Source organism: Mycteria americana, chromosome 7 (genome assembly GCF_035582795.1).
Source record: "Mycteria americana isolate JAX WOST 10 ecotype Jacksonville Zoo and Gardens chromosome 7, USCA_MyAme_1.0, whole genome shotgun sequence".
In the NCBI taxonomy this organism is placed as follows: domain Eukaryota; kingdom Metazoa; phylum Chordata; class Aves; order Ciconiiformes; family Ciconiidae; genus Mycteria; species Mycteria americana.
The window spans coordinates 13,730,765-13,755,272 of record NC_134371.1 but is presented as its reverse complement, the minus strand read 5'-3'; the positions used below and the strand labels follow the sequence as shown (position 1 = coordinate 13,755,272).

Here is a 24,508-nt window from a genome sequence, read left to right as displayed (position 1 = left end):
TGTTCTTGCAATAAGCAAGTTAGCTTAGCTAACTGCAAGGCATTTCTAGTCATTTGCCTCCATAGTTACCCTGACTGCATGTGATTTCGGTAGCCAAACACAGAAAGGGGTTCCTTCCAGATTTTAGAGTGACAACATACCTACTAATTTCCATCCAATACCACATTTAACTCCCTATCCCTCCAATTTGAACATTCACAGTTCCTTTCAGACACGCACCACAGTGGACCGACAAAGGCTGGTCTAAACTGTTTTCTCACCTTAATATTCAAGTAGTAGTTTCCTGTTCACAAAATATTAGATCACACCTAGCCAGTGCATGTTCTAGTTTCCTTTTTAAGAACTTCTTGCATGCTTATCTGCTGCTGAAAGAGGGCGGAGGGAAATTCACTCATCTACTTAGCTCTAGTCAATCACCACCAGTGCTCCTCAGGGAGTCAATTCTTATGCTATGGATAAAATGCAGAGTAAACAAACTGCAACAGTGAGAAATCACAGTAAAGGCTTGCAGAGGCTATTGAGGATCTCAGACACACAACTTAAAAAATTTGCAGAATCTCAATTTTACAGAGCAGTCAGAATTTTATTCTTTCCTTTGAGCAACCACACCCCCAAAAAGTATTTTGTGATCCACAACCCAGACGTCATGACGTTACCTAAAAAAAAATAAAACCAAAGCAAAATGATGAAATACTTTAAGTCATTTCCCATGCAGCAGAGAGATCCACTTGCTGACTTGACACTTTTGTTGGCAGCATGCTTGAGTCCTATAAAGCTACAGGCTGAGAGCGCGCATCCACCTATTCCTATTGTTCTGCCCACCTCCGCTCCCGAGGCACCGCACACCAGCCCTGTGCATCGGATCCCTTATGCAGCTGGACTGCAGCTCTGCAGCACAGGGATTTCAGCCTCAGCAGCACAGCCGAAAAGCCCAGCGCTGCACCTCCTCCCCTCTCCCCGTTCCCAGAAGTCAGCAAGATTCTTTGTATTTACTTCCTAGATGTGGATTAAAATTGAAAGATTCATATCTGCTGAGACACAATCCATCCCTTTCATTCCCAGACACTACCCCACCATAAAATATTTCCCCTTCCCTCCCTAAACTGGGCGTTTCCTCCCACTCTCTTGCCCTTGGTAAAAACATTCATCATCTTACCATCTTGAGGAAGTTGGACTCATCTCAAATTTCACCAGGTCCCCTTGTCTACCACTTCCCAAAGTCCTTGGGGGGAAGTTTAATCCGGATCCAAACTCTGGAATCAGTCCCAAGAGGCTGCTGGGCTCCAATCAATGCATTAATTTTCAAGCATGCTCAGCCTTGCCACTTGGGTCCACTTCCAAACAGAGCGGACGACTGAGCACAGGCCCAGAAATACATCACACCTCAAGCCATCTATTCTAGTTACTAACACACACATCCTGGTTAAAACACTGCTCCTGTAGTTGTACCATTAAGAAGCACCTGAAGTTGTACCATTCACCTGTACTCCAGGTGAAACAGCAGAGGCAGGGGATTTGCAAAAATACCAGATATCATTGAGTGTTCTTGGATCAACTCCCAAATCACTCAAACCTCATACAAATTTAAAAAAAAACCCAAACCACACATATCTCACGTTTTTGTTGCTTGCTTGTGCATGGAGGTCATAACAATGGTCAGTAATTTCAAACAAAATCATCAAGTTTAGATTCAAGTTCATAAAGAGGATTCAAGTTTACTTTGCCAATGCCAAGGAACTAAAACTTTCACATGTCTTATCTGAGACTTCCTGAACAGTCATTTCTTACTGATTTTGCTCCTTATATTAAAAACTTTACAGAAATAAAACCCCAATCGTCTTAAATCTCATGCTGCTCCATTTGTAATTGCAAGCAGCTAAGCTAAACCTGGAAAGCCTCTCATAGGCTCTTTCTTAGAAGAGCATTGGGACTCTCCCCCAGGAGCCAGTCTGTTTGTAAGAAATAGGTTCACCCCTACGTTTCACTGCACTTCCTTCTCTGTAGCTTGCGGCCAAATCACAACCTCCAAACTCTGTCTGTCCTGGGCTGCTCTACAAAGGCTTTATCCCATGGTTTGCCCCAACTGGAAAGCAGCTCTCTAATCCTTCCAACAGTTACAGCATCTTCTCTCAGCACAGCAAAGCTCTGATGGGAAGTTCCTTTTGGGAGACTAAAGACTGGAAGATCTCTCAAAAATCATTTAATATTATAACTGAAGGAATCAAAACAAAACAGGAATTTTTGAAGAACGGCAAGTTTATTCACTTGGAGAGACCAACCCAAATGCCTAACCATGGCTGAGCTCATGTATTACTGTAAGATCATGACCTTGGTTAGTTGTCAAGGGACTGCAAGACGATCATGGCGCCGAGACAGCAGAGAATCTAAAAAACGCACGCAAGTGAAAAAAAGTTGAACCTCAACACTCTTGGAAAGAAGTTATTTTCCTCTTAATTCCACTCGATACCAAAAGTGACTTGACACTAATCCAGGCCAAGTGGCACAAATAAAGAGCTTGAGCTCACTTCTCTGCTGGAGAGGATGGAGTAGAGCGTTGCTGTTGGTATATGAGAAGCTCCTCTCCTTTCTGATGATTTATGCAACCTCGCTTTAAAAGAGTTGCATTCATTTTATTGCCTACTCTGCACATTCTGAAGAGGCGTTGGAGGCAGTGCCAGAAGAGTAACAGGGCTTAACAGTGTCTAGCGCAAATCCATCGGTGCAAGAGCTCCTTTCTGAAGCGTTTCCAGTTTTTTTTTTTTTTCAGTGGGAACATTTTGTAAATAGAATTTAAAGTTTGCCTTGAGCCAGGCAACACCCGCTTTTATTCAGTCCTTCACGATAATGAAATAAGCAGTTTCTCCACTAGTTATAGCCAATGTCTTCCAGAGGAAAGCAAGCACAACGCATAGTTTACACCCTCTCACATCCCACATCCACAGCTTTCCTGCTGCAGATACCGTGTGTTCCTCATGGAACTAGTGAAGCTTCTGTCTCACAGAAAAGAGCTGCAATTGGAAATAAACCGTTCCACTAGGCATAACTTGGCAGATGCAACCCAAAAGGTTGCCGCCAGATGGGTTGAAACATACACAAGGCAGACAAAGCTTCCTTCTGTTGTTTCTCTATGCTCAGGGACAGGGAGAAAAGAAAAGCAATTTCCCTTGACTTAAAACCATTACTTCGTTATTAAAAAAGACATGGTAAAAAAAAAAAACCCAGCTCCTGAGGGAGCTAGGCAATAACATAACTGGGCTTGTGTCAGAAGAAATCAGGGAATACGGGTGTTGGTGACATTGTGGAAGATTCAAGCCACCAGACTGGTAAAAATAACCAGTCAAAACAGCTGTTCTTGTATTCCCCAAGGAGTAATCCTGAACAGAAAGTATATGGATAATTTTGTCCTGTCTCAACTGAGGCCAACTTACAGCAAACAGAAATGGGTCACCAGTTACAACTCCTGGTTCAAGATGTAAAAAGTCCTCACTGCACTGCAATGGCAGCTCTTTTCTATCTCTCACAGTGAAAACCTTTTCATTCTAGAAAATATCTAGTACTAGTTTCTCGCCAAATGAGGCAAGCTAACAATTTGCCAGCAACTGAGAAGATCCCCTGTCCCTAATTCCAGGCTTCTATTAACCTTCATTTTGAGCACAGAAAACCGTAAAATGGAGATGCAATTTCCAATCTGATGTTCAGTGTAATTGTATTACTGTGCAAACCACAAAACATGTGTGTTACTGCACAGTAATGACACTTAATACACAGCCAAACTACCCTGATTTCTGCAAAAGTATTGCACACCCCACACTGAGAAGTTAAAGCTCTGCAGACGGACAGAACGTCATCAGGTTTCATTTTTGTCTATTAAAGGACACACTCATTCATTCTTTCCACCCACATGCAGGTTAAAATCACTTGTTTCTGGGCTACACCCACAGCCTTAGACTAGCGAGGTCCAGTCCTTCCATCTAAAGCAAGGAAAGGATTTCTCCAGGTAACACCTCTGATTCACTGCTCAACGTGGGGTCACATTACCTCTGCTATCAAGACTGATATCACCAAAGCTTTTCAGTACCCCATTATGAAACAGCGGAAGACCATCCATTGCATGACAAACCTGCTCCAATAACAAGCGGTTGGACCCTTGTTGGAAACACACTCAACTCTTGCCCTTCCCTGTGTTTCTCCCCCAGAGTGGTCCTCTTGTTTCAGCTGGGAGGGAGATGGGAGCACATGGCAAGTGGCAGGTCTCAGCTTCCCACTGCCCATCTCTCTAGACTACTTCAGTGTCTTCATTGGCAGACCCAAACAGAGCAGTAGCATCCACTTAGTCTCTCCAAACAAAAGATACAGACATATACAAGTCTACCTTAGTTTTTCTATCTCAGGGTAAATCTCCACAACTGGATTGCAGTTTTAAAACCTCTCAGAGGACAAGGTACCTGGTTATACAGGGCCTCTACATCCTTGCAGAAGACCTTTGCAGCCCAAGGATAAGACACACGCCTCACAAGCCTGCACAGATGATGTCACACAACAAAAACTTTAGTCCCTTAAATGCAATTACAGCAAAAATGAAGGATGGATACACAAGAAGTGTAGCTGGAATTGCAGCTGGACACTGTCAAGGAACACAACGCCCAATGCATCTCCTTATTTCTTGCTCCTAATGAGAGCCTGTGCCCAAATGTGTGGGGCATTGATACCATTTCAATAAACAGAGGCCACTGAAAGGCACGGCACTTGTACCTGAACCCTGCACAGCTCAGGGAGAGATTTCCTCCCAGGGACTGGGAGTTTTCTGCCTACTCGGAGCCAGCAGAACCCAGAGACATAGTCACAAATCGGAGGAGGAAGGACCAGGAGAGAGGGTCAGGTTTAGCCAAAACCTTCCTTGAGAAACTCATTAGGCTTCATATAGCATCTATCCAAGTGCCTTCATCTTGGGGTAGGATGAGATGTGGGGTGCAGAGAGTACTGCACAGATGAGCCTTTTTCCCTGGTACCTCCAGACTGGAGGAAGGCAGCAGGTGGGCTGCTCTCCTGGGCAATGACCAGGCAGTGTCCCTCAGAGACTGCTTCCTTCAGCCCGGGTTTGCCCAAGGGCCACAGAGAAGGGGCAGCAGGAAGGGAAGAGCCTTTGCCAAATGCAGTTGGAGTGACCACTGCCATGTGGCAAAACCAGCCAAGGAAAGCAGCACGAGAGGGGCCATGGCTTTGTCCTCTTTGGTGGTTCACAGCCAAATCCAGGCTGACAGCAAGGATAATAAAACCCAGTCACACTTTTACTGCACACCAGTGAAGCTGATGCTCAAAAATGAGCTACGGCTCAATTCCCAGATTCCTTAAAGTAATGTTTGCTGAACCAATGTCCCAGATAGGTGCAAGAAATGTTCCTCTCACTGAGGAGCTCTAGCTCCCTCAGGACATCCTTCCAGACCACCCCAGAGACCCACATGTCTGCTCCTGCAAAGAGGAAGGACTCGCATCCAGGGCACTACAGCTCAAACACATGCACCTGAGTTATTATTTAAAAAGCCAAGAGGGAAAAGAAAAACAAAACCAAAAATGCACCCTTCTGAACAGGCTATCCTAACCCTCAAAGATATTTGCAGCAATCTGTATACAGTTTTTCTTAATTTCCAGTGTGAAGGAAAGCTGCCAAAAAGCAGAGCACAAGATGTTTTAGTATAAAACTAGTTTCCCCCCACTCCCCTCCCAAAACTACGATAAAAATCTTAATGGAAAGAGATTCTTTAATTTGTCTCTCCCCCACAAAGAGCAGGAAGATCTTTGGGAAGGCTGAAGAATATAATCAAAAGTCATGGCACATATTTCTTATCAGTGTTTGAACAAGATGTGTTTATTCTTTTGGCAATGCTTTAATTTGATTTTAGCAAACACTCCAGACTGCATCATCATCTCAGCTAAACTGCATGAGAATCCAGAGTCCCCAAAGCGAATCTCTGTCGCTCTCATCCTCCCCTCCCAGCAGCCAGGAAACTTGGACAAGACTGGACAAACTTGCAGATACCCTCTTCACAGCCAATTTTGTGCATGCTGCCCTGCAAACAATTATGCACAGCACCTACAATTCCAGGTGTGGAGATGAGGTAGGAAGACAATGAGATCCAAAGGGTTCCTGTTCATCAGCACCTCATCACCCCATTATAAACGCCCGAATGTCTGTCTCCTTTTCCCATCTCCTACACATAAACACACAGGAACAGATCTCCAGGGTCATCAAGTCCAGTGCTCTGCCAACAAAGAACTTAATCGTTCTTATAGTCAACCCAGATCAAATGCTGGGTTAGATTAAGCTGGAAGAGTGGTTGGGGCAGGTTCCTTTCAGGGCTGTGATTCATTTCAACACCCTTCTCCCCTCTCTCAGCTTTTCTCAACCAGATTTTGCCCATTTGGGAGGAACTCCTCATCTCACCATGGCATTCGGCACCGCGCTTGCGGGCATGGGTGCCGTAGGGCTGTGGGCAACGGTGCCAGCTCGCCGCCCTGACCACGCAGCCTGCGCCGGGGCTTGCACAAGGGCCAGTTCCCAGGCCATGGGGTGGAGCGCGTTGCACCACCGGCGGGTGCAGAGGGCAGAGCTCGGCATCTGCAAGCAGGAAGCAAGCATCCTGGGGGGCCTGGGCAAAGCACCCCAAGAAGTGGGCTTCGGGTGGGAGAGGACTCCCCACTCTCCATTTTAAAGTTTTATTTCAATGGGGAAAAAAAACCCTGACTTCCCCCCTTTTGTCTGTTTTTAAACCCAAACTATAGTATAGACTAAGTTTTTCATGAGTTGGTATGGCCGCCTTCTGCGCAATCCAGCAACATCTCTAAAATCCGAACTCCAGCAAGCACCAATTGCAACAAATTGCTAGTTCTGTTTCCACACTGAGAGCCTTCCTTCCCCCCCCCCCCCCTTTTTTTAAGGAAACCATGCCAAAGCGTATATCTTGTTTTCAAGCTTAGGATGGGCAAGGTTCATCATCACCAATATATTTTAATTGAGCCTTAACAAGTCTCCATCTCTTGAGACAAGTCGTTAGAAAGTCTGCTCTTTCTCAGAAGTAAAGCCAAGTCAATGCTAATCGGGTTTTCTTTCCCCAGCGTACAATGCTTCGCCGGATGAACAAAGTGAGTGCACCGTGTTCAAATCCAAGAAGGGGAAAAATCCAAGGGGGGGGGGGGGGGGGGGGGGGGAATCAGAGCTAAAGCCTTTTAAAAAACCCTCCCCTGACAGCAACAGTGATGAGCAGCATTTAAGCGGAGCGAGAATGCTCCTGAGCACATCGCTTCTGACAGATGAGCCCAGCAAGTCAACCATAGGGACTCCACAGCCCCACTGCTGCTATTCAGTGAAAGTTGATCAGATAGCAGCAGACAAATAACGCCAAGCAAACACTCCAAGAAGTGCTCTCTCCACATTTAAGAGTTTATAATTAACCTAGGAAAAAAAAAGTCACCAGTTCGGGTCTTCTGCATGGCGGCGGCAGCAGCTAGGAACCAAGCACACGCTGGGTGTTCGCAGTCCCTGCAGAAGGGGGGACGGGGAAAGCACACTGGTTTCAGTTTACCCCTTGCTCCCCCGAGTCACAAACCTGCCATCCCAGGTGTGCAAGCCTCAAGTGTACTTTTAACAGGCTTTTCCTTGCCAACTATCGCATCGAGAGCTGCGCTCTCGGCCTTGCAATTCCTATTTTGTTTTCTTTTCCAAAGGGCTGAGCTTCTGTCTGCTTCAGGTCTCGTACCCCGTGCCCTCTACTTAAAGCATTTTCACCAGGAATACACACACGTGCGCACACTCACACACACACAGAGGAGCTTTTTCTGCATTGCCATTCTGACGAGTGTCAACACAGCTGCTGTCTCCGCTGGAATGTAAACCAATATTGTCTTTAGATCTCCCTCAACCCCAGGTAACTTCCTCAAAGATTTGCACAGCATGTGGCAATTCTCTCCACTTCCACCTTACAAAGCATCAACCAGTTGGTTAAAAGCAATTAAATAAAAAAAAAAAAAAAGGGGGAAAAAATTCAAAGCTGCATCTGAAGTTTGCATTCCACTCGCGCCCATGCAGTGCAAAGGGCTGTAGAAAGCAAAATGCATCCATTGTATGCGCATCCATCCTCATATAATATGTTTAGACAAACACTCTGTATAAAATATCTTGCTGCTGCTGCAAGTCACAAGGCAAGGTATTAACAGCACTGAGTAAAAGAGTTACTGGTGTGGACCCTAATGCAACATTTGCAGCAGAGAATCTTTGTTTGCATATTATTGTACTTAAAAAGGTAACCTAAGAAGGGGTTTGTAATGCATTTTTTTTGTTATTTCCTAGATAACACCCACTTTTAACAACAAGCAGCAATTTTGGCAATAAAAGACGAGTAAATGAGTTATAATGCGGGCAACACAGATACTGTTCAGACTGCTACAGGAATACAATCCGTATGCATTGCCCACAGTAAGCGACTGCTTTGCCTTGCTTCTCCAATGAAAGAATATTATGTTTGGTTGATCAAGGTTCCCAAAACAAATTCTCTGTACCAAATGTAAAGATCCAAAGTTCACTGTCATTCCAGTATCTAGCCCAGCAAACTCTGCTTCCCATTGTAAAGTGCAAAAGTTTCAAAAACAAATGTATATTCCACACCTAAATTCAGGACTACGGGGTGAAGAAATCGCACGCATTCACTAAAAATAAAAATATATTAAAGATATGATAGCTCAAACCTAGAATCCTTACCTCGCTATACTGGGACTGGGCATTGTTTTCCAGGTACAACATGTTAGCAGTCAAATTGATCAATGCTGCTGTTCTTTCTTCTGGCTCCAGGATTTTGACAAACACCTCCCACCCCCTAGAAGACCCTAAAAATATGTGATGCTACTTGGAAGATAACAGGACTCAGAGTGTGCCTCTCTGCATAATTGAAGTTTCCCTTATATACCTAACTATAGGCAAGGAGGAGGAGGTGGGGCTCTCCTGCCTTACCTGTCCAATCTGTCAAAGTGCCACCTGGAGTCCTCCACTCCAATGGAGAGAGGCCTCTCCCAGCTCATTAAGTAGTTAGAATTCCTTATCACCAATCTCTAAAAAGCAAAGGGAAGGGAAGGGGGGGAAATGGAGGAAAAAAAAAAGAAGAAAGAGAGAGAGAGAAAAGAAAGGAAACTAACTTTCCCCTGTCACTTTTCTACAAGTTTGGGAACTCAAAAGATAGCCATGGAGTTGCTCTAAAGGAGCTGCTCCAAGAAACTTCTCTTATTTTCTGAGAAGACTCCAGGGTTTCCTTCAGGCACAGGTTTTGCTGCTACCAAAGCCCAAACCGTTCAGGAAGGGATCGAGATGTAACGCGCTCGAAACTGGTGGTACAGTAACACAGCCGAGCCTCTGGCTACTGCAGCATGCAGGTTTTGGACAAAACCCACAAGGAACTTTCTGAGAAGCAGTCACTGTTTCATGCACCGTAATCCAGCTACACGCTCCATCATCTGTGTGCTCTCATCCACACTCAGAGCCAACAGGTCCTGTGTTTGCAGGACATCACTCCAGCTACATTTTTTTCCCCCTTTTGCTATTGCTTCTAACTCATGCCACGGTAATAAACCTTAAAACAATCTCACTTACAAATAGGAAATGTTAAAAAAATGAAAAAAAGCAACTTGTCCAAAGGGACTCATGATTTTGAATTAATACATGGGAGAAGTTGGTGGGTACTGCTCAGTAAAAACCACCTGGACACCGTGCCCACAGCAAACGAAAGATTTTGAAAAGACAGATAGGAAAAGCACCGACTCCTTCGCCCACTCGGACTCGATCTGTGGGAGAGGAGAGCGAGCAGACAGGCAGATCCGAGAGGCCCCGCCGTGATTTTACTCTGAAGGAGCACACCGAGTGTCCCCCGTCCTGCCCCGGTGCCCGAGCGCAGAACCCCGGGAGCGGAGCGTGCCGCCCGTGCGAGCTCTGGGCCGCGCCGGCGGCGGCACCGGCCGCCCTCCGGGAGCGGAGCCGGCTCCCCCGAGCCGCTCCGAAGCGCCCGGCTGCGAGGGGTCCGCCGCCGTCTCGCCGAGCGAGCGGGATGCACGGCGAGAACAAAAGCCGGCTCGTTCCGCCTGCTCCCGAAGAGCAGGGTAAGCGCCGTCGAGCAAGGGAAACAAAACACCTTTTTAAAGGGATGGGGAGGGGGGAAGAGAGGAAACCAAACATCCAGACCAGAGCGCGGCCGCCTGCCCTCCCAGCCTAGCGCCAGCGCTTCAGACTTTTATTTGAGGACCGGTGGTGGAGGAGACCGGTGCCCAATTGCCGAGTACCCGCCCGAACTGCGAGCGCTGCAGCGAACACCGACCCTCCCGCCGCGGGCGGTGAGCGACCGACCCACGGGCGCTTGGCAAGGGGGAGAGGGGTCCCCCGCAGGGCTGAAACCCACCCGCGGCCCCAACACCTCCGTGCAGCCGAGCTTCTGCCCAGGAGCTGCTGCTGCTCCCCGCCACGCTGACTCCCTCGCCTTTGGGCGTCATTTAACCCCAGCTTCTCTGAGCACATGGGGAGGGGACTCCAGGTTCACAGGGAGATGAAAGCAAGCGGGCTGTGCTGCTCAAGGTGCTAACGGCTCTCTAAGCTGCCTTCTCCAGCATATGGCAGCAGAAGGAGCCACCACTGACTTTCTGCCAAGGACACCGCAAGCTCGCACCAGCCTCTCTCCAGGCTGTGGACAGGCAGAGCATTCGCAAAACTGCTGCTAATAAAATGGTGTAAAACCCATCTTCACGCAGGAACCAACACCAGAGCAAACACAGAGCAGAAGATCACAGTGCCCTCCCTACCCTGCAACAGCTCCTTGCCATGAGAAGCAGGGTAGGTGTCTCATTTGTCTCTAACCCTGCGGGCACAGCTGGGCACAAGAGCAAAAGGTTGCAAGCATTTCCAGTGCACCTTCCCGATTCCTCCTTGCTGAGCACGACACGAGGAGATGCTTCCAGGAACGGGCTTCAGGGAGGAGCGCAGAGCCCTCCCCAGCCAAGGGAGAGCCCTACCTACCACCAACAGCAATGTTCCAGCTCAGATTGGGGCCACACGCACTTCCAGCTCTCCTGAACTACCAGCGAGAGCCTGCTGAGCACACCGCAGGTTTCCTACATCACAGGAACAACTCAATAGACCACAGCCCCTTCCCCTCCTCTCCATCTTCCCCAGCACCACCTAACACCAGGGGCTACGCCTGATGCACTTACCTGATCTCACCCGAGATGGGTGCAAGCCAAAAAGCCACACAAGTGCTAATCTGGAGATACAGGCAAGGTTTGCAGGGAGTAGCCACAGCACCACTAGCCAAACGGGTCACTTTGCAGCACCACTGCAAAGCTTGCATGGAGCAGGACATCAAGCTGGAAGTCACCTGTGGATTTTCTGCTAATAGGGAGGAAAAGTTATGCTGTGCTCAGAGGACCATTTTGACCTCTGAATACTGTCAGGTTTTTGATACTGGCCTATGAGTTCAAAAGCTACGGAGGGGAAGAAAAGAAGAGGAGAAGGAACATACAGAGATCTCCCAACCTCAGCAAATCAATGCAAAAAACTTTTACTAGCTGTGCTATGAAACTCAGAAGATCCTCCTTTTCCAAGTCATTAATGCAGCACTGTTGTGTTGGGTATCTGCTATCTTCCATCCCACAGGTGGCTGGAGGTGGTTGTGGGTGAAGCAACACCCAGATGCACTACACAGAGATATGTGGAAGTTTATCCAAAGAGATCTGCATGTCAAACATGAGGAGAAGTATATCTAGCACGAATAAATTGACATGTCAGCACAAATCCTGCCCTCTGTACATACAGCCCCAACTTGGCTCAGTGTTTCAGAGGCATTAGCCTGTGCGGTCACCTTGAAGTGGATGCTGGACAAGTGGCTTTTTGCAAATCAGTCATCCACAAGTGACACAAAGAAGGCTCCACCACCCTGACAGGGGTGGCAGGAGGTAAGAGAGCATGCAGCAGACACTGCGCCCACCAACGCTGATGCAGCCCAGGCACAGGTGTACCCCTCTCATCACCCCAGGGCTCCAAACTGTTTCACTGGCTTCAGACCTAAACGCACCCCCCTCATAAGATGCTTCCCCCTGTCCCACGGGCTGGTCTCGTGCCTTGAATATTCATACAGGCACCGATGGCGCAAGCAAAGAGCAAAGGCTTGATCACTTCTACCTTATCGTGAGAAAGAAAAGCTCCTGGAGTCTCATTTCATTCTCTCCTTTTGCAGATGCAAAAATTTCACATAGATGAGTCTCCAACAACCTAATAGCAGTGAGGCAGCATCTCTTAGAGGCTCTCAGAGAGAAACTTGACTCCCTGAAATAGCGTATGCTTAAATGGCTGAGTCACAAAACCAAAGGGACACCTCCCACCTCCTCAAACTGCACACTCACTTCTCAGCAATGGGACAGTGATAGTTATCATTTATCTGAGCCTTCTGGACAGGTCTCCAAGGAAAACACCAACATCAGTCCTGTTCCAACTGTGATGGTCGAAAGTCATGGCAAGACAATCTTTGTAGATAGAGGTTATACCATATTATACCCGTTAGCCTAGTCAGAAAAAGCAGATTCAGGGAAAGGCCCTCCTTTCACATGTTAAAAAGAATTACTTCATACTGAGGCCAGATGAACAACGTTTGAGTCTATACTTCTAGTCCAACAAGCTCTCCCCCACCCCAAACAGGAAAAGAACAAACTAGAAAAAGAAATCAACCCAAAGCATCAGGAGTTGTGCAAAGCCTGGCACTTCATGCTTTCGATGCTCAGTTGGACTGAACTTAAAAAAAGCAAAGCAGCTCAGCCTCAGGAAAGGAAATCTTTTTAAAGCAAGTTACCTCCACTACTTTAGGAAACTAAAAACAATAATTGCTAGCTAGATTGGGAAGTTTCAGCTGCAACCCTCCCAGATCTGACTCAGATATTCTAGAGAGCTTCTGGCAATGCTTTGTGGCTCCTGCTGGTATGTTGAAAAACAAAATAATACGCAAACAAGACCCCTAAGTTTCCAAAATGAGGCATTGGCCAAGTCAAACTGCTGATTCAGGTTCTTTGTTTGACTGCATTTTCCCCGTGCTGTTATACGGTTCGTCCCAGCCTCTCTCACCGGTACCACTTGCAAGTTCTCAGTAACCCTTCCCGGACACAAGGCAAGTGCGTTAAATCACGACGATTAAAAATGTCATTGCCACAATTGTAGTGTTAATTGGAGATTGCGTAATTTCTTGTAGAAGGGGTGTGTGTGCGCGCACCTGCCTGCACGTTAGGTGGTTCATGCAGAATTTCCTGCAGATCAAAGAAAAAAAAAATCTGCTCAGACCTCTCCACTCTTATAAAAATAGCATCTGGATCAACCGCGTCACCACGGACTGTGACATTCACTCAGCTCAGAAATGTTTACAAATTAGGACTGGGATAACAGAAGGAGGAGGGAAAAAAATAGAACGTGGGGTTTGGGGGTTTTTTTTGTTTGTTTGTTACATCTGAATAACTGCTGAATGCTCAAAAAACCGAGCCTCTGCCAATTGGCTTTGTGAGTCTTTCCAGTGAAGACATTACAGGGACAGAAGTGATAGACTGCAATAGCAGACAGCCAGGTTAAAGAGCAAAAAGAAAATACTTTCAAAGAAACCATAAAACTCACCCTCCCCTCCTGAAAACTCATGCAGAGCTGGTCTTCGTTGCTCAAGCCACAAGGAAGAAGGGAAAAAGCACATATTGCACACACTGAAACAGGGGCTTTCCCCTTTCAAAAAAAAAAAAATCATCTGTAGTAAGGCAAAACAAATTAAAAAAAAAAAAAGAGATGCTGCTGAAAGGCAGCATCTTGCTCACTGCTGGCTAGATATAGCCTCTGCATGGGAGGTGCAGCTCATCTGTACGCAGAAGGATGGGTACCCCAGCTCTTGCAGGGTTCACCACTCTGCTGCACCCACGAGCAAAAATTTGATGCCCTCCTGGCTCCCCACCACTGACAGGTCTGATGCCCAGAACTTCCTTTGGAAAGCACTCAAGCGTATGGACCTTCAAGCTAGAAATACGCCCCGGCTGCAAGTGCTTAGTACTGAGGATCAATCCTTTCTTCCAAGGACTTCAAACTGCATTTTCCCCCATTTTAAAAGTGCAGGGCAGAGACAGGGACTCACTGAGGGCAGGAGGAGAGCCCAGCTCCCGGCTCTGCCCAAGGCGCAGGTCGGCTTTTCCTTCCCCAAAGAGCATGCCCTCCCCAATGCAATGGGCTGTCACAACAGCCCTGCCCTCCGACCCTGAGTAAACATCTGCGCACGCTGCTTATTTGAGCTCCTATAGCCTCATTATCTCTCCCAGAACACCCCTAGGGCTAATTAGAGAGTTAATGGCATCATGTCAGGAGATAACGCTATGTAGGGGGAGCAGGGAGAAGGAAGGTGGAAAAGAGTTGTGAAACAAAACCAGTTCCCTTCACAACCGCTGTGCAATATTGGTTTAGGAAAGGTGCATGCAGCCCCCGGGGACTCTGCCCTCTGGCTGCCGAGCTCCATTTAATAAGAGAACAAGACACTCCTCTGGAGAGATTCAGTCCTCCAGCCAAGATGATGCAAGGTCCCCACGCCTTCCCTACCGTCTGCACAACCAAGACCCCTTCAACCCCATCAAGGGAGGTCATTCCCACCAAAGTGCCAGAAGGGACTCACTTCCCACAGTTGGGGTACAACGCAGGATGAACACCAAGCATACAGGTGATTTATCGCCAAAAATGTTTTCTGTTTATTCCTGGTGCTCCTTTTATCTATTTTTTCCACTTTTTTTTGTAGCCTAGTAACTCTCTTTAAAGAGCAGTTGCTTTCACTAAAAAAGCTTAGAGATAAAAGGAAACAACCACCTGGACACAGAGATCTTTGCAAAGCAGATGATCAGTCTGCAAAACCACTGGCCAGCAGACACTTGAGCAGATACTTTTGCACTGATTAGCAAAACCATGGGTCAGCAGACAGTCCGGCATGGATACACGACCAGGGAACTTTGGAGGTTCAAGCCTCAGCCATTGGCAGCTCTCTTGTTGGAGTAACAACCCTCAACGTTCAAACTGCATTTTTGCCTGATGAGGACCTTTGGATGCTCAACACTGCATGCTTGACCTTCCCCAATATATTTATAAAACATTTTGCAAAATTAAGAGAAAATTACACAAGAAAATTCATGAGAATTGCTCCTGAGCAGCATAAACAGCCCCATCCCTCCAGCTGGAGGTAGGACAGGGTGGCACAACCTGCATCCTGGCACGAGACAGAGGGCTCCAGCCAGGGAAAGGGAAAAGCAGGAGATAGTGAGAGATTAGAGAGTCTTTGTTTTTAATTACGAGAGAGGAGCAACTGTTGACAGACCAGGTTTGTTCTTGCACAAGCAGTTGAGGGGAAAGTGTTGTTTCTTCCCTTATCTTGTATAAACTACACATCGCTCTTGGGAAACACACAACTGTTCATAAACGCACAATCACAGCAGCTCTTCCCAGTCAGCCTCTGCTACACTGCCAACTCCCTCCCACCCAAGCCCTTGTACAATAATCCAATATTAAAAAACGTTATCAGTTTGCAATAATTCGAGAACAATCTCCCAAACCTCTGGCTAAACCCTGACCCTGCAACCGATGGCCGTTCACACTTCTAATGTGAGCGCATCACCGTTATCCTACATTGCCCTGGTGTGTTGGGCCACAACATACACCCCAAGGCAGATGGGAAGCCTGTTTGTTCCTTGTTTCCTATGCAGAAACATTGAATTTCTCAGTGCTGGTCTTTGTCCAGGTGCCCTCTGCCTGCTGTCATGTGCCACGTCCACCACCGGTATGGCAGCAGCCATAGGGCTCAGTTATTTGGCCAGAGACCTTCCCCAGAAGACTGATCACTTTAGTTTCTGACTTGTCTAATTTTAATCCAGTCTGGACATCACCATGAGGTCCACCATACCCATCCATGTCCTCAAAGAGAAAGAAGAGTGCTCCAGGCAACACAGCATACCTTTTGCTTGTGTTTAAGCAGGCTGGAAATAAAAATCCATGTTTTTAGAGCCAACATAGTTACACTCATTACTGAAAACTCCTTTGATCATTCATTAATCTCTGCAAATTCAGATGCTGATTAGCAAAGGGTTTGTTCAGCAGTAAGCGAACTAACCCAGGCCACAAACCACTCCTTAATCTACGCTTCACAGAAATTGATTTAATTTTCTGTGACTGCCTGACAATTCACTCCCTCATTAATTTAAATGCTATCAAATCAGCGACAGTGAGGTGGAAAGCAGATAATAGAGACATTCAGAGGAAAACATTACCTAGTCCAAAACTGTCCTTGTAAAATACTGGAGGAAAAAATAATAGTTATTAACAGGACTGTGGGCAGGATCTGCAGAACCACAAAGCAACATATATAGCGAGACTTTGGATGCATAAGACTTTCTTCAAAGCAAGAATCTGAATTAATGCAAGAGAAGACTTTAACAATAAAAGCTACACCCCACAGCTCGCTGCGGTGCAGACACTTTGGCCGTGTTGGACAAGGAAAGGAAGCAGGACACTCCCAGGGCTGTGCTCCAGGTTTGTCTTAGCCTGAAAGGAGCATCCCATGAGCCTAGCCACCCCTCCCAGGCACGGCCAGCACTGCAGCTTCCAACAGGGCTGTGAGGTGCTCTCTACCCACCCCACTACGAGGGGTACCACAAAGCTCAGCAAGGTTTTCATTTGGCTGGATATGGACAGCTCAGTTCATGACCCTACTTCCAGCTAACAAGAGAGAAGGGCTTCATTTCCCTCCCACCACCAATTTGGTTTAAAAATAAAAAATAAAGTCCAGAGGAATGTGAACTTTGGGGGTGGCCACTCCACTTCTCTTAGCGTTCAAACTGTGCTTTGTGGTTTGTTGAAATGTGAAATGCCAGCTGCCCAAGGGGTTTACCGCTTATAGGTTCTAACCCAATCAAAGTGTTCCCAACAAATAATATGTGAAGTATGTTTGTAGTTTAAAGAAAAAAAAAAAAAGAAAGAAAGAAGAGAATGGTATCTATCAACTAGAGACATACAGTGAAGTTCCCAGCAAGACAGCGTAAACCTTAAACTTGTACCGGAGGCAAAAGTGCCTGCGGTCTGTTGCTCCAAGATCAAGATGCTTTTTAATTAAGTGTTTGTGCAGACCTTTTAAAGATATAAAATAAGTGCTAACACATTATTGCTCCATACTTAAGCAAGGAGCACGTGCAGCACCATGGAAACCTTTGGAGGCAGGCCTAGCTGCTTGGGGAAGACGTTTTCTGAAGCGACTGCTTCTTTTGTCTGGAGGTATTTGCATGTAGATGACAGGACTCACTATTGCAACACTCTTCCACCTCAAGTGTTCGTAGCAATACGAGCCAGGGATTTAAAGCCAGCCCTCCAGAAGAGCCAGGCCAGAACAAATGCAAAACACCCCATCACACAGGGCTCCTTTCCAGTAGGTTTGTGCTTTTCAGCTTAAAATTACTTTATTCCCTCCCAAGATGAATGTAAAGCAAGATACTAGAAGGGCAGAAATATTGAAAGGAATTTTAAATATGCTTCCCAAATGATCTATAGCACAGCAGACAGATCATCCATTGGTTTTCTTCAATACCATTAAGAATTCAGGTAAGTAGCATTAAAAATAAAACACTTGGTGTAACAATACTCATCAACTGGCTGCATTCCTACAAAAAGAAATGCAGCCAGCCCTGGTCTGCAGCCAGAATCAGGGCAAAACAGCACAGGAAAGGGAGCTAGTGAAAAATTATTTTAAAGAAACATAAATATGTCTTTAGAGCCCTACTACACACAGAACGAGAGAAGTCTTCAGACTTTGGCCAAACTGAATGTACAAATGCATTCTCTACGTGCGTCCTTTATCTGAAAGAGTTGACCATTTCTGGATTTGGATCTGCAGTCCTAAATGTGATTATTAGATCATTTGGAGGGACCTACACTGCAGAAGATTAAACATTCAGCAAGATTACAAAGCCAAGCCTAAATTAGCAGGGCTTATGAGTTCAACTGCAAACAAGAGAGGTGCTGGAGGGAAACTTCCAACAGAATAATGCATTTGCTCATTATGGAAATGCCTTTGCATAATCTCAACTTTCTTTGCACAGCTATGGAACGAACAATTACCCACAAAGAAGAGAAACTTGGCAAGCCTCAAACTCTCTCAAGCACAAACCAGACAGTAATAAAAGCTTTGATCACATCCCTGTGCTGTACAAACTCCTTCCTTCCTTTCTATGGTCAATCTGGGAATACTTAGGCATGGAAACAGACGGCCACACAACCCACTGCTGCATCTACTTATCAAATCAGCCTTATCGTCCAGGTGCAAAACCATTTCCCAACAAAATGCAGGGCTGCAGCACCTGCCAGAGCCCTGGGAAGTACACACCACGTGTTAGTCAGCCCCTGCACCAAGACACTCTTCCTGCACTGCTCAGCCACACCGTGCACGCCACGCCAGCTCTCTGCCCTGCAGTCAGTACACAGGGATGTCCTCCCTGTCCTGCAGTCCCGCCACCCCTTAACCAGCTTTCATCTGCTTCCTCAGCCATTACCTTGCAGCAAGTAGAGTTCTCTTCTCCTGACCCAGCAAAACACTTTTAAGCAAGCAATTAAAAGTTAAGAGATCAGAGCCTGAGCTTTAATATTAAAGCATTGGATAGGATGCAACAGATGTCATTCTGGACAGTGGGTTGTTTTTTTTAATGTCTGTCCATCATATTCTTGCTCACTTGATCCTGACCACAGCTCCCAGCTTGCACGGGCAATGGACTCCTAGGGACCCAGGAATTCAGTGCATGGCCACCAAATACGAGTTACTGAACTGATTTACATACTGCTAAGGCTAAGAGCATGCAGAAGAGATCTACCAGCTACCCTGGCCACCTTGGGCCAGGGTAGCTCTGCGGGGGCCTTAGCCCCACTCCTCTCCAGCTCGCTGGGCTGAGGCATGGGAAGGTATCCTGCACAAGGTGGCTGGGGTGGCTCCTCCGTGAGCCTACAGCAAGTTAAACCTGGGAAAGGTTTCTTGTTCCCATTGGGAAGCATCACATGCCAACTCTGAGATGTGTCATTGGCATGAGGGCTGAGGCTGAGAGCCTCAACACCTCCATGTCCTATGTGGGCTGCATCCAGTCTCTCCTACAGCCTAGTTTTTCCTCCACCTCTGTGTATAAAGGAGAACAGCAAAGTTACAGAGCTGAAGATGTCACTTTTCAGACTATGAAATACATGTTGCACCTCCAAAATTTCTGTAGCTACCATGCTTGGGACACCCACAGCCCATGAAGCTGAGGACCCAAACCCAAAATGACACAGCCCTGTCTGAAGCACCCACACCACCCTAACCAGGGCAGAAACCCACCCCATGGGGAGCTCAGCAGTGCCTAACCAAGCCACACACAGCAAATCCCCACGATGATTTGCAGAAGATGAGGAAGAACAAATTATTAAAAAAAAAAAAAAAAGCCAAGGAATTTTCTCTCCCTTTTGTGAGGAAGGACGGATCCAGGTTAACAAAACTCTGACCACGACGACTATCTGGGGAAAGGCATTCCACTGAACTGGTTAGGCAAGGGGCTGCGGGAGGACGGCTTGCTCAGGGGCATGAAAGGAAGGTATGTATAGGGGGAGGGGGACGAGCTACTCCATCACTCGGGACAGCACTCCTGCTCCTGCCAGCGAGGTCCCCGGAGCCCTGGATGAGCTGCTGGGATAATGGCAGGAGACCAGGAGACTTCCAGACTCTGCAAGACCCTCAAATAACGCTTTTATCAGGATGCTGCCCACTGAAGTCCTTAGCCCCAAAGCAGCTTCATTTGGGTCCAGACTAGTATCTCTTAGCATCGGTGAGCAGTTTAAAGGACTTTTGAGGGATGGTGAAGGAACGCAATTTTGCACCTGGTACAGCAGGCTGACAGCATGCTGCAAGGGCTCCAGGGCAATGCAGGGGTTATTGCACTGCCACGCGCTTGTTCCTCCAGAGAGGTCCCCAGACCCCTCCTTCCTGTAGCTCCAGGGCATTTAATCAGTCAGGAAAAGAAATTAATCTTATAACATCACCTGGTTTCTAGCACTGCAGGAGACAACCTTTGAGACCAGTGTTCCTCTTGAATGCAGGGAGCTGGCCACCACCCCACCAAAGACCCCACGGTTGCTGGCTACATCCTCAGTCAGGGAAAAGGCTGGGGACCACGTTCTTTGGGGAAGCCTAATAAATGGCAGGTGGCTCACAAGAAGACACATTCAGCTTACCTTCCTGGCCATCCGCAGCTCCTTCCCATGCCAGGGCCATGGCAGAGACTATATGTTGTCCGCACCCACGGGGACCACCAGCCCCTCACTCCAGCTATGCAAAAAGGCAAGTCTCCTGGGATTTCCCAGCCTGTCTGTGGTTAACGTCATGGGAGAGGAAGGGGCACAGCCAGCAGCCTCACAGATGGGCCACCCAGGACATTGTGAAAGAGCTGGTCACAAGGCACACGACTGGGGAAGGCTGCTGACTGTCTAATGTTACACCAGACCCACAAACCCTCTTCCTGTCCCCTCCAGCTCTTTTCATTCCAGGGTAGTGCTGATCATCAGCTTCTCTTACCCCTTTCTTACATGGGACACAGGAACAATATTTCTTCCTTAAAAACAAGAGTGTGAGAACTGCAAGGTCTTGGCTTAGCAAGAGACAGAGCTGTAGCTCAGACGAGAGGGGATTCTTTGTCACCCAACCTTCTCCGCCAGCTCTCTCCCCAGATAGTTGCATTTTCAAGGCAACGAACACAACTGATGGGTGTTCAGCAGGGCAGGACTCATGCTCATTTCCCAGTCCACCAGTGGGACAGTTTCTTCAGGCACTGCTCTGAACACCGTAGTTCCTTCCCCACTGCTAGCTCTGCTGTGAACAAGTAACTGTACCCCCCAAAAATTAAATAATAAAAACCCCACAGCTCTCACCAACACAACTCTTGGGATCAAGGATGGACATCTTTTAAGGCTGAAAGTTTCACTCTTCAGCCATAAGTTGCAAGGAGGTGCAAAGCTTATTTTAAAGGCTGACTGGGATTGCCTTAAAGTCCACAGAAGGACAATTGCTTTAAATAAACCAGTCTTAATTGCTTTGCACCTATTTAAGTCTCACACGGTGGTACATTTTGGAGAAAAGCTGGCCTTGCTCTTTTCCTAAGACCAATCTAATAATAAAAAGCACTCTGCCTGGATCTCACTGTTCATCTCCCAGGGCCCCTCTGTTACTGCTGCATTCCTTTGTGTTTATCTGCCCTCTTCAACTCTGTGCTGCAATCAGCTGCGTGCGGCACCTCGTGTCTAGAAGTGACATGGCTGAGGTTACAGGAGAGACAGGTGCAAGGGGAGCTCTTGCCCCGAAGCTATCCAAAGGAAAAGAGAAGCTGGAGGGGAAGAGGGTTGTAAGGTATTTCAGATTAAAGCCGACAAACAGCAAACACCTTGCCCCAGGCTACACATTCTCTGCCAATGCGAGCTGCAGCGGCTGCGAGCCCCAGAAACAGCAAAGCAAACACGGACTTCTCTGCAAGGGGGAGTTGTCACTTGTCAGGGATGTTTGCAAATTTATAGGGAGGTGGTGGTGGTGGTAAGGGGAGTAAAAAGAGCTTTCCTCCTTTTAAAAGATGGGCTGTTTGCACAGGTTTGTGATGCATATTTTGCTTTGTAAAGGCTTTTGTGCAGCACTCAACTGAGCGAGGGTGCTGTCTTCCACTGAACACAAACTGAAACATTTAATGTACATACTTTAGTCTACTCTGAGCTGCTGCCTTACAGTAAGGGTGAGGATGGGATGGAATTTCCCTGCTCCCCCTTCGGCTTGTCATATTTGTGAAAAACACTTCTTAAAGAAGTCACTGTGCAGCTCAGCCTCTTAAAAAATGCCTCCTGCAAGGCTGGGATCAAACCCATCATAAGCAAGAAGTAAATGCACAGCAAAAGCTGCCTGCTCTCCTCTCCTAGCCCCGGTGCTCACTTCAGCAGCGCTCAGAGATGACAAGAGGAAGGGATTTTCCACCGATGTTTCACTGCACCACAGACGGGAGAGGGAGACTTTGAACAAGGGCCTCAATTGAGCCTGTCAGCTACCACAGTGCTCTGCAGACAGCTCAGAGGAACTGGAGATGGGGAGGCTTTGCTAGCACTCAGTGCAGCAAGTCCAGGTTTGGGCAAGGAAGGAGCAAAGTTTCTGCTGATGCCCTTTAAACTGTTGGGGATTTTTTTTTTTTTTTAGAGAACATAGTTCAAACAGAACATTACCACCTATTCTGAAAAGTAGGAGCCCCTCTAAACATGGAGAATCTTTTGCACTAGCTATTGAAGAGACATCTTTTATACTGGAGCTGTGCTACAGCGTTGGAAAAAGCTGAGAAGTGGCCTTTCAGATCCAGATGCTGATTGAAGGCTTGCGTGCCACCCCCCTGCACCCAGCCTGAATGCAGAATCAAACGATAACCAGACTCGACACCAGTCACCTCTCCTTGTGCACTTGCAGTAGCTTCACCACATTAGCTGAGCAGATACCCAACCTCAAAGTGGCCTTTTTACCCTTTGCAATCTTGCAAGGAAAGAGGAGAGCACCGCAGTCTCCCCAGCAGTCAGACCACAGAGGCAGTAACAGGTCAAACCTTCTGGCACCAGGGACTGCAATCAGCATGACCTGGGAGCTCTTTCCTTGCAGATGCGATCCTCCGGGTTACAAACACTGCCAGGATGCAGACCGCCAACACGCTGTGGTTGAGCACATGAAAAATGGTGGCTCATTAGCCAGGGAATTAACTGACACAGTTTCTCAGGATGGAAACAAAGAGGAACAAGAAAATTTACAGACACCAACACAAATTTGAAACCACACATAATTTTTACCCCAAAATATACAAACCCCAGGAAGAACAGAAACAGGACACAAACAGCTCAAACTCCTGAAATACCTCCTGCTCCAGCCTACAAGAATAGCACCTTGCTTCTTCACCAGAGCTACTGCTAAGAAAGAGCTGCTCAGTTTGTGCCAAAGGCAATGAACCAGCAACCACCAGTGCCTCATCTACATTCCAGTCTCGAGCCATACTGGTGAGACACCCATGACCAAGACTTGTTACAAACACTCTCTGGCTTTGCCTGCCTAGAGACACAGGAGAAAAAAAACCCAATCATGGTCTGAAACCAAGTTTTCATTCATACCTGACCTCCAATAAAAGAAAAACCAGTGAAGAACATCCTCAAGCCCCAGCCCTTGGTCATCAAAATTGCAGCTGTACCCAGAATATTAACTATTTTAATGCTGCGGCCACATAAACTAGCTCTAAGCAGGGAGAGAGCAGAGACAGTTCAGCAGCCAGGCAAGTGCAAGAGACTCCTCAGCTCCTCGGCCTGTTTAGCTGCCTCACCCCTCTGTCCTGCCATTGCTGCAGCAGGAGAGGAGGAGCAGGTAAGGAGTCAGGCTGCTCTCCCTCGCAGCCCCGGGGAGACACAGAGAAGCAATGCTTTTCCACAGGTCACACGCTGTCTGGTTTAGCCACGTGTACAGACATCACTGTTCACCACCGCCAGAGTCACTTAGCAGAGCCGTGCTCCCAACCAGCTTCTGTAGGTGGGACGCAACAGGCAAAGCAAGAAGGAACTTCCTTGGTCAGAGGCAGTGGCCGCAGCTCCTCCACCAAGAGGGGGAAGATGGCCCCAGGGAAACACAGCAAGAATAGCTCCTGCAAAACACTCCTCGTCCGTCCCCAAAGGTTAAGGAAGTTCTTCTCACTACTCACCCACATTGGGTCATTCAGCTCTGTGTCCTGCACCCGGACGCAGTCCATGCTGATCTCTATTTTGTTTGTAGGGCCATTTTCAGATGGGCCATCGATGAAGTTCAGATCGATCGGCTGAACTGAGCATATTGGCCTGAAAAAAAACAGAGTAACATAGTTAAAATGGGCCAAATTCTGTTTCCCTCCCTCCCTCCCTCCCCATGCTAGGATGTCACCCAGGACTTGGGCATGACTACAAACCAGTCTCAGGACAAAGTAAGTTATTACTAGTGAACAACTACCTCATCACCTGCTATGCTAACAGCAAGCCCTGAAGAGGACAGGGCCTGGAGGGACATTTCACTTGCCTGACCAGAAAAATGAGGTAAGAGCGCAGGAGTTAAATCACAAAGACAGAATTCATGGAGGATTTATAGCAATAACTGTCCCAGCATCAGTCATGGCAAGTCAGGAATGGGAACAGAGTCAGTTTTATTTCCTTCAGTGGACCTGACAGAGTGAACTCTACACCATCTCCACCTCTTCTCCCTCCCTGGCATCAGCAGAGGAGGAAAACATGCAGCCTGGACACAGAGTAATGGCCCCATTTCCTTAAGGTGGATGGTTGGCATTTTCCCCTAAGTGACCATGTGGTGGAAAGCAGTCAGCTCAGCAACCAAATGTCTTTAAGAGAGTCAGT

General features: G+C 47.3%; 2 protein-coding genes across 3 annotated transcripts in view; both read right to left on the bottom strand.

Moving 5' to 3' along the window:
* Positions 1-24,508, bottom strand: part of LPP (LIM domain containing preferred translocation partner in lipoma) — an 826,113-nt gene that overhangs the window by 214,717 nt on the left and 586,888 nt on the right. The window lies entirely within an intron of this gene.
* TP63 (tumor protein p63) overlaps positions 1-24,508 on the bottom strand; it is a 109,522-nt gene that overhangs the window by 63,091 nt on the left and 21,923 nt on the right. For both annotated transcript variants that reach the window (XM_075507124.1, XM_075507125.1), the window contains exon 3: positions 23,830-23,962. In XM_075507124.1, coding sequence (XP_075363239.1) covers positions 23,830-23,962 — 133 coding nt within the window. The remainder of the gene's footprint in view (positions 1-23,829; positions 23,963-24,508) is intronic.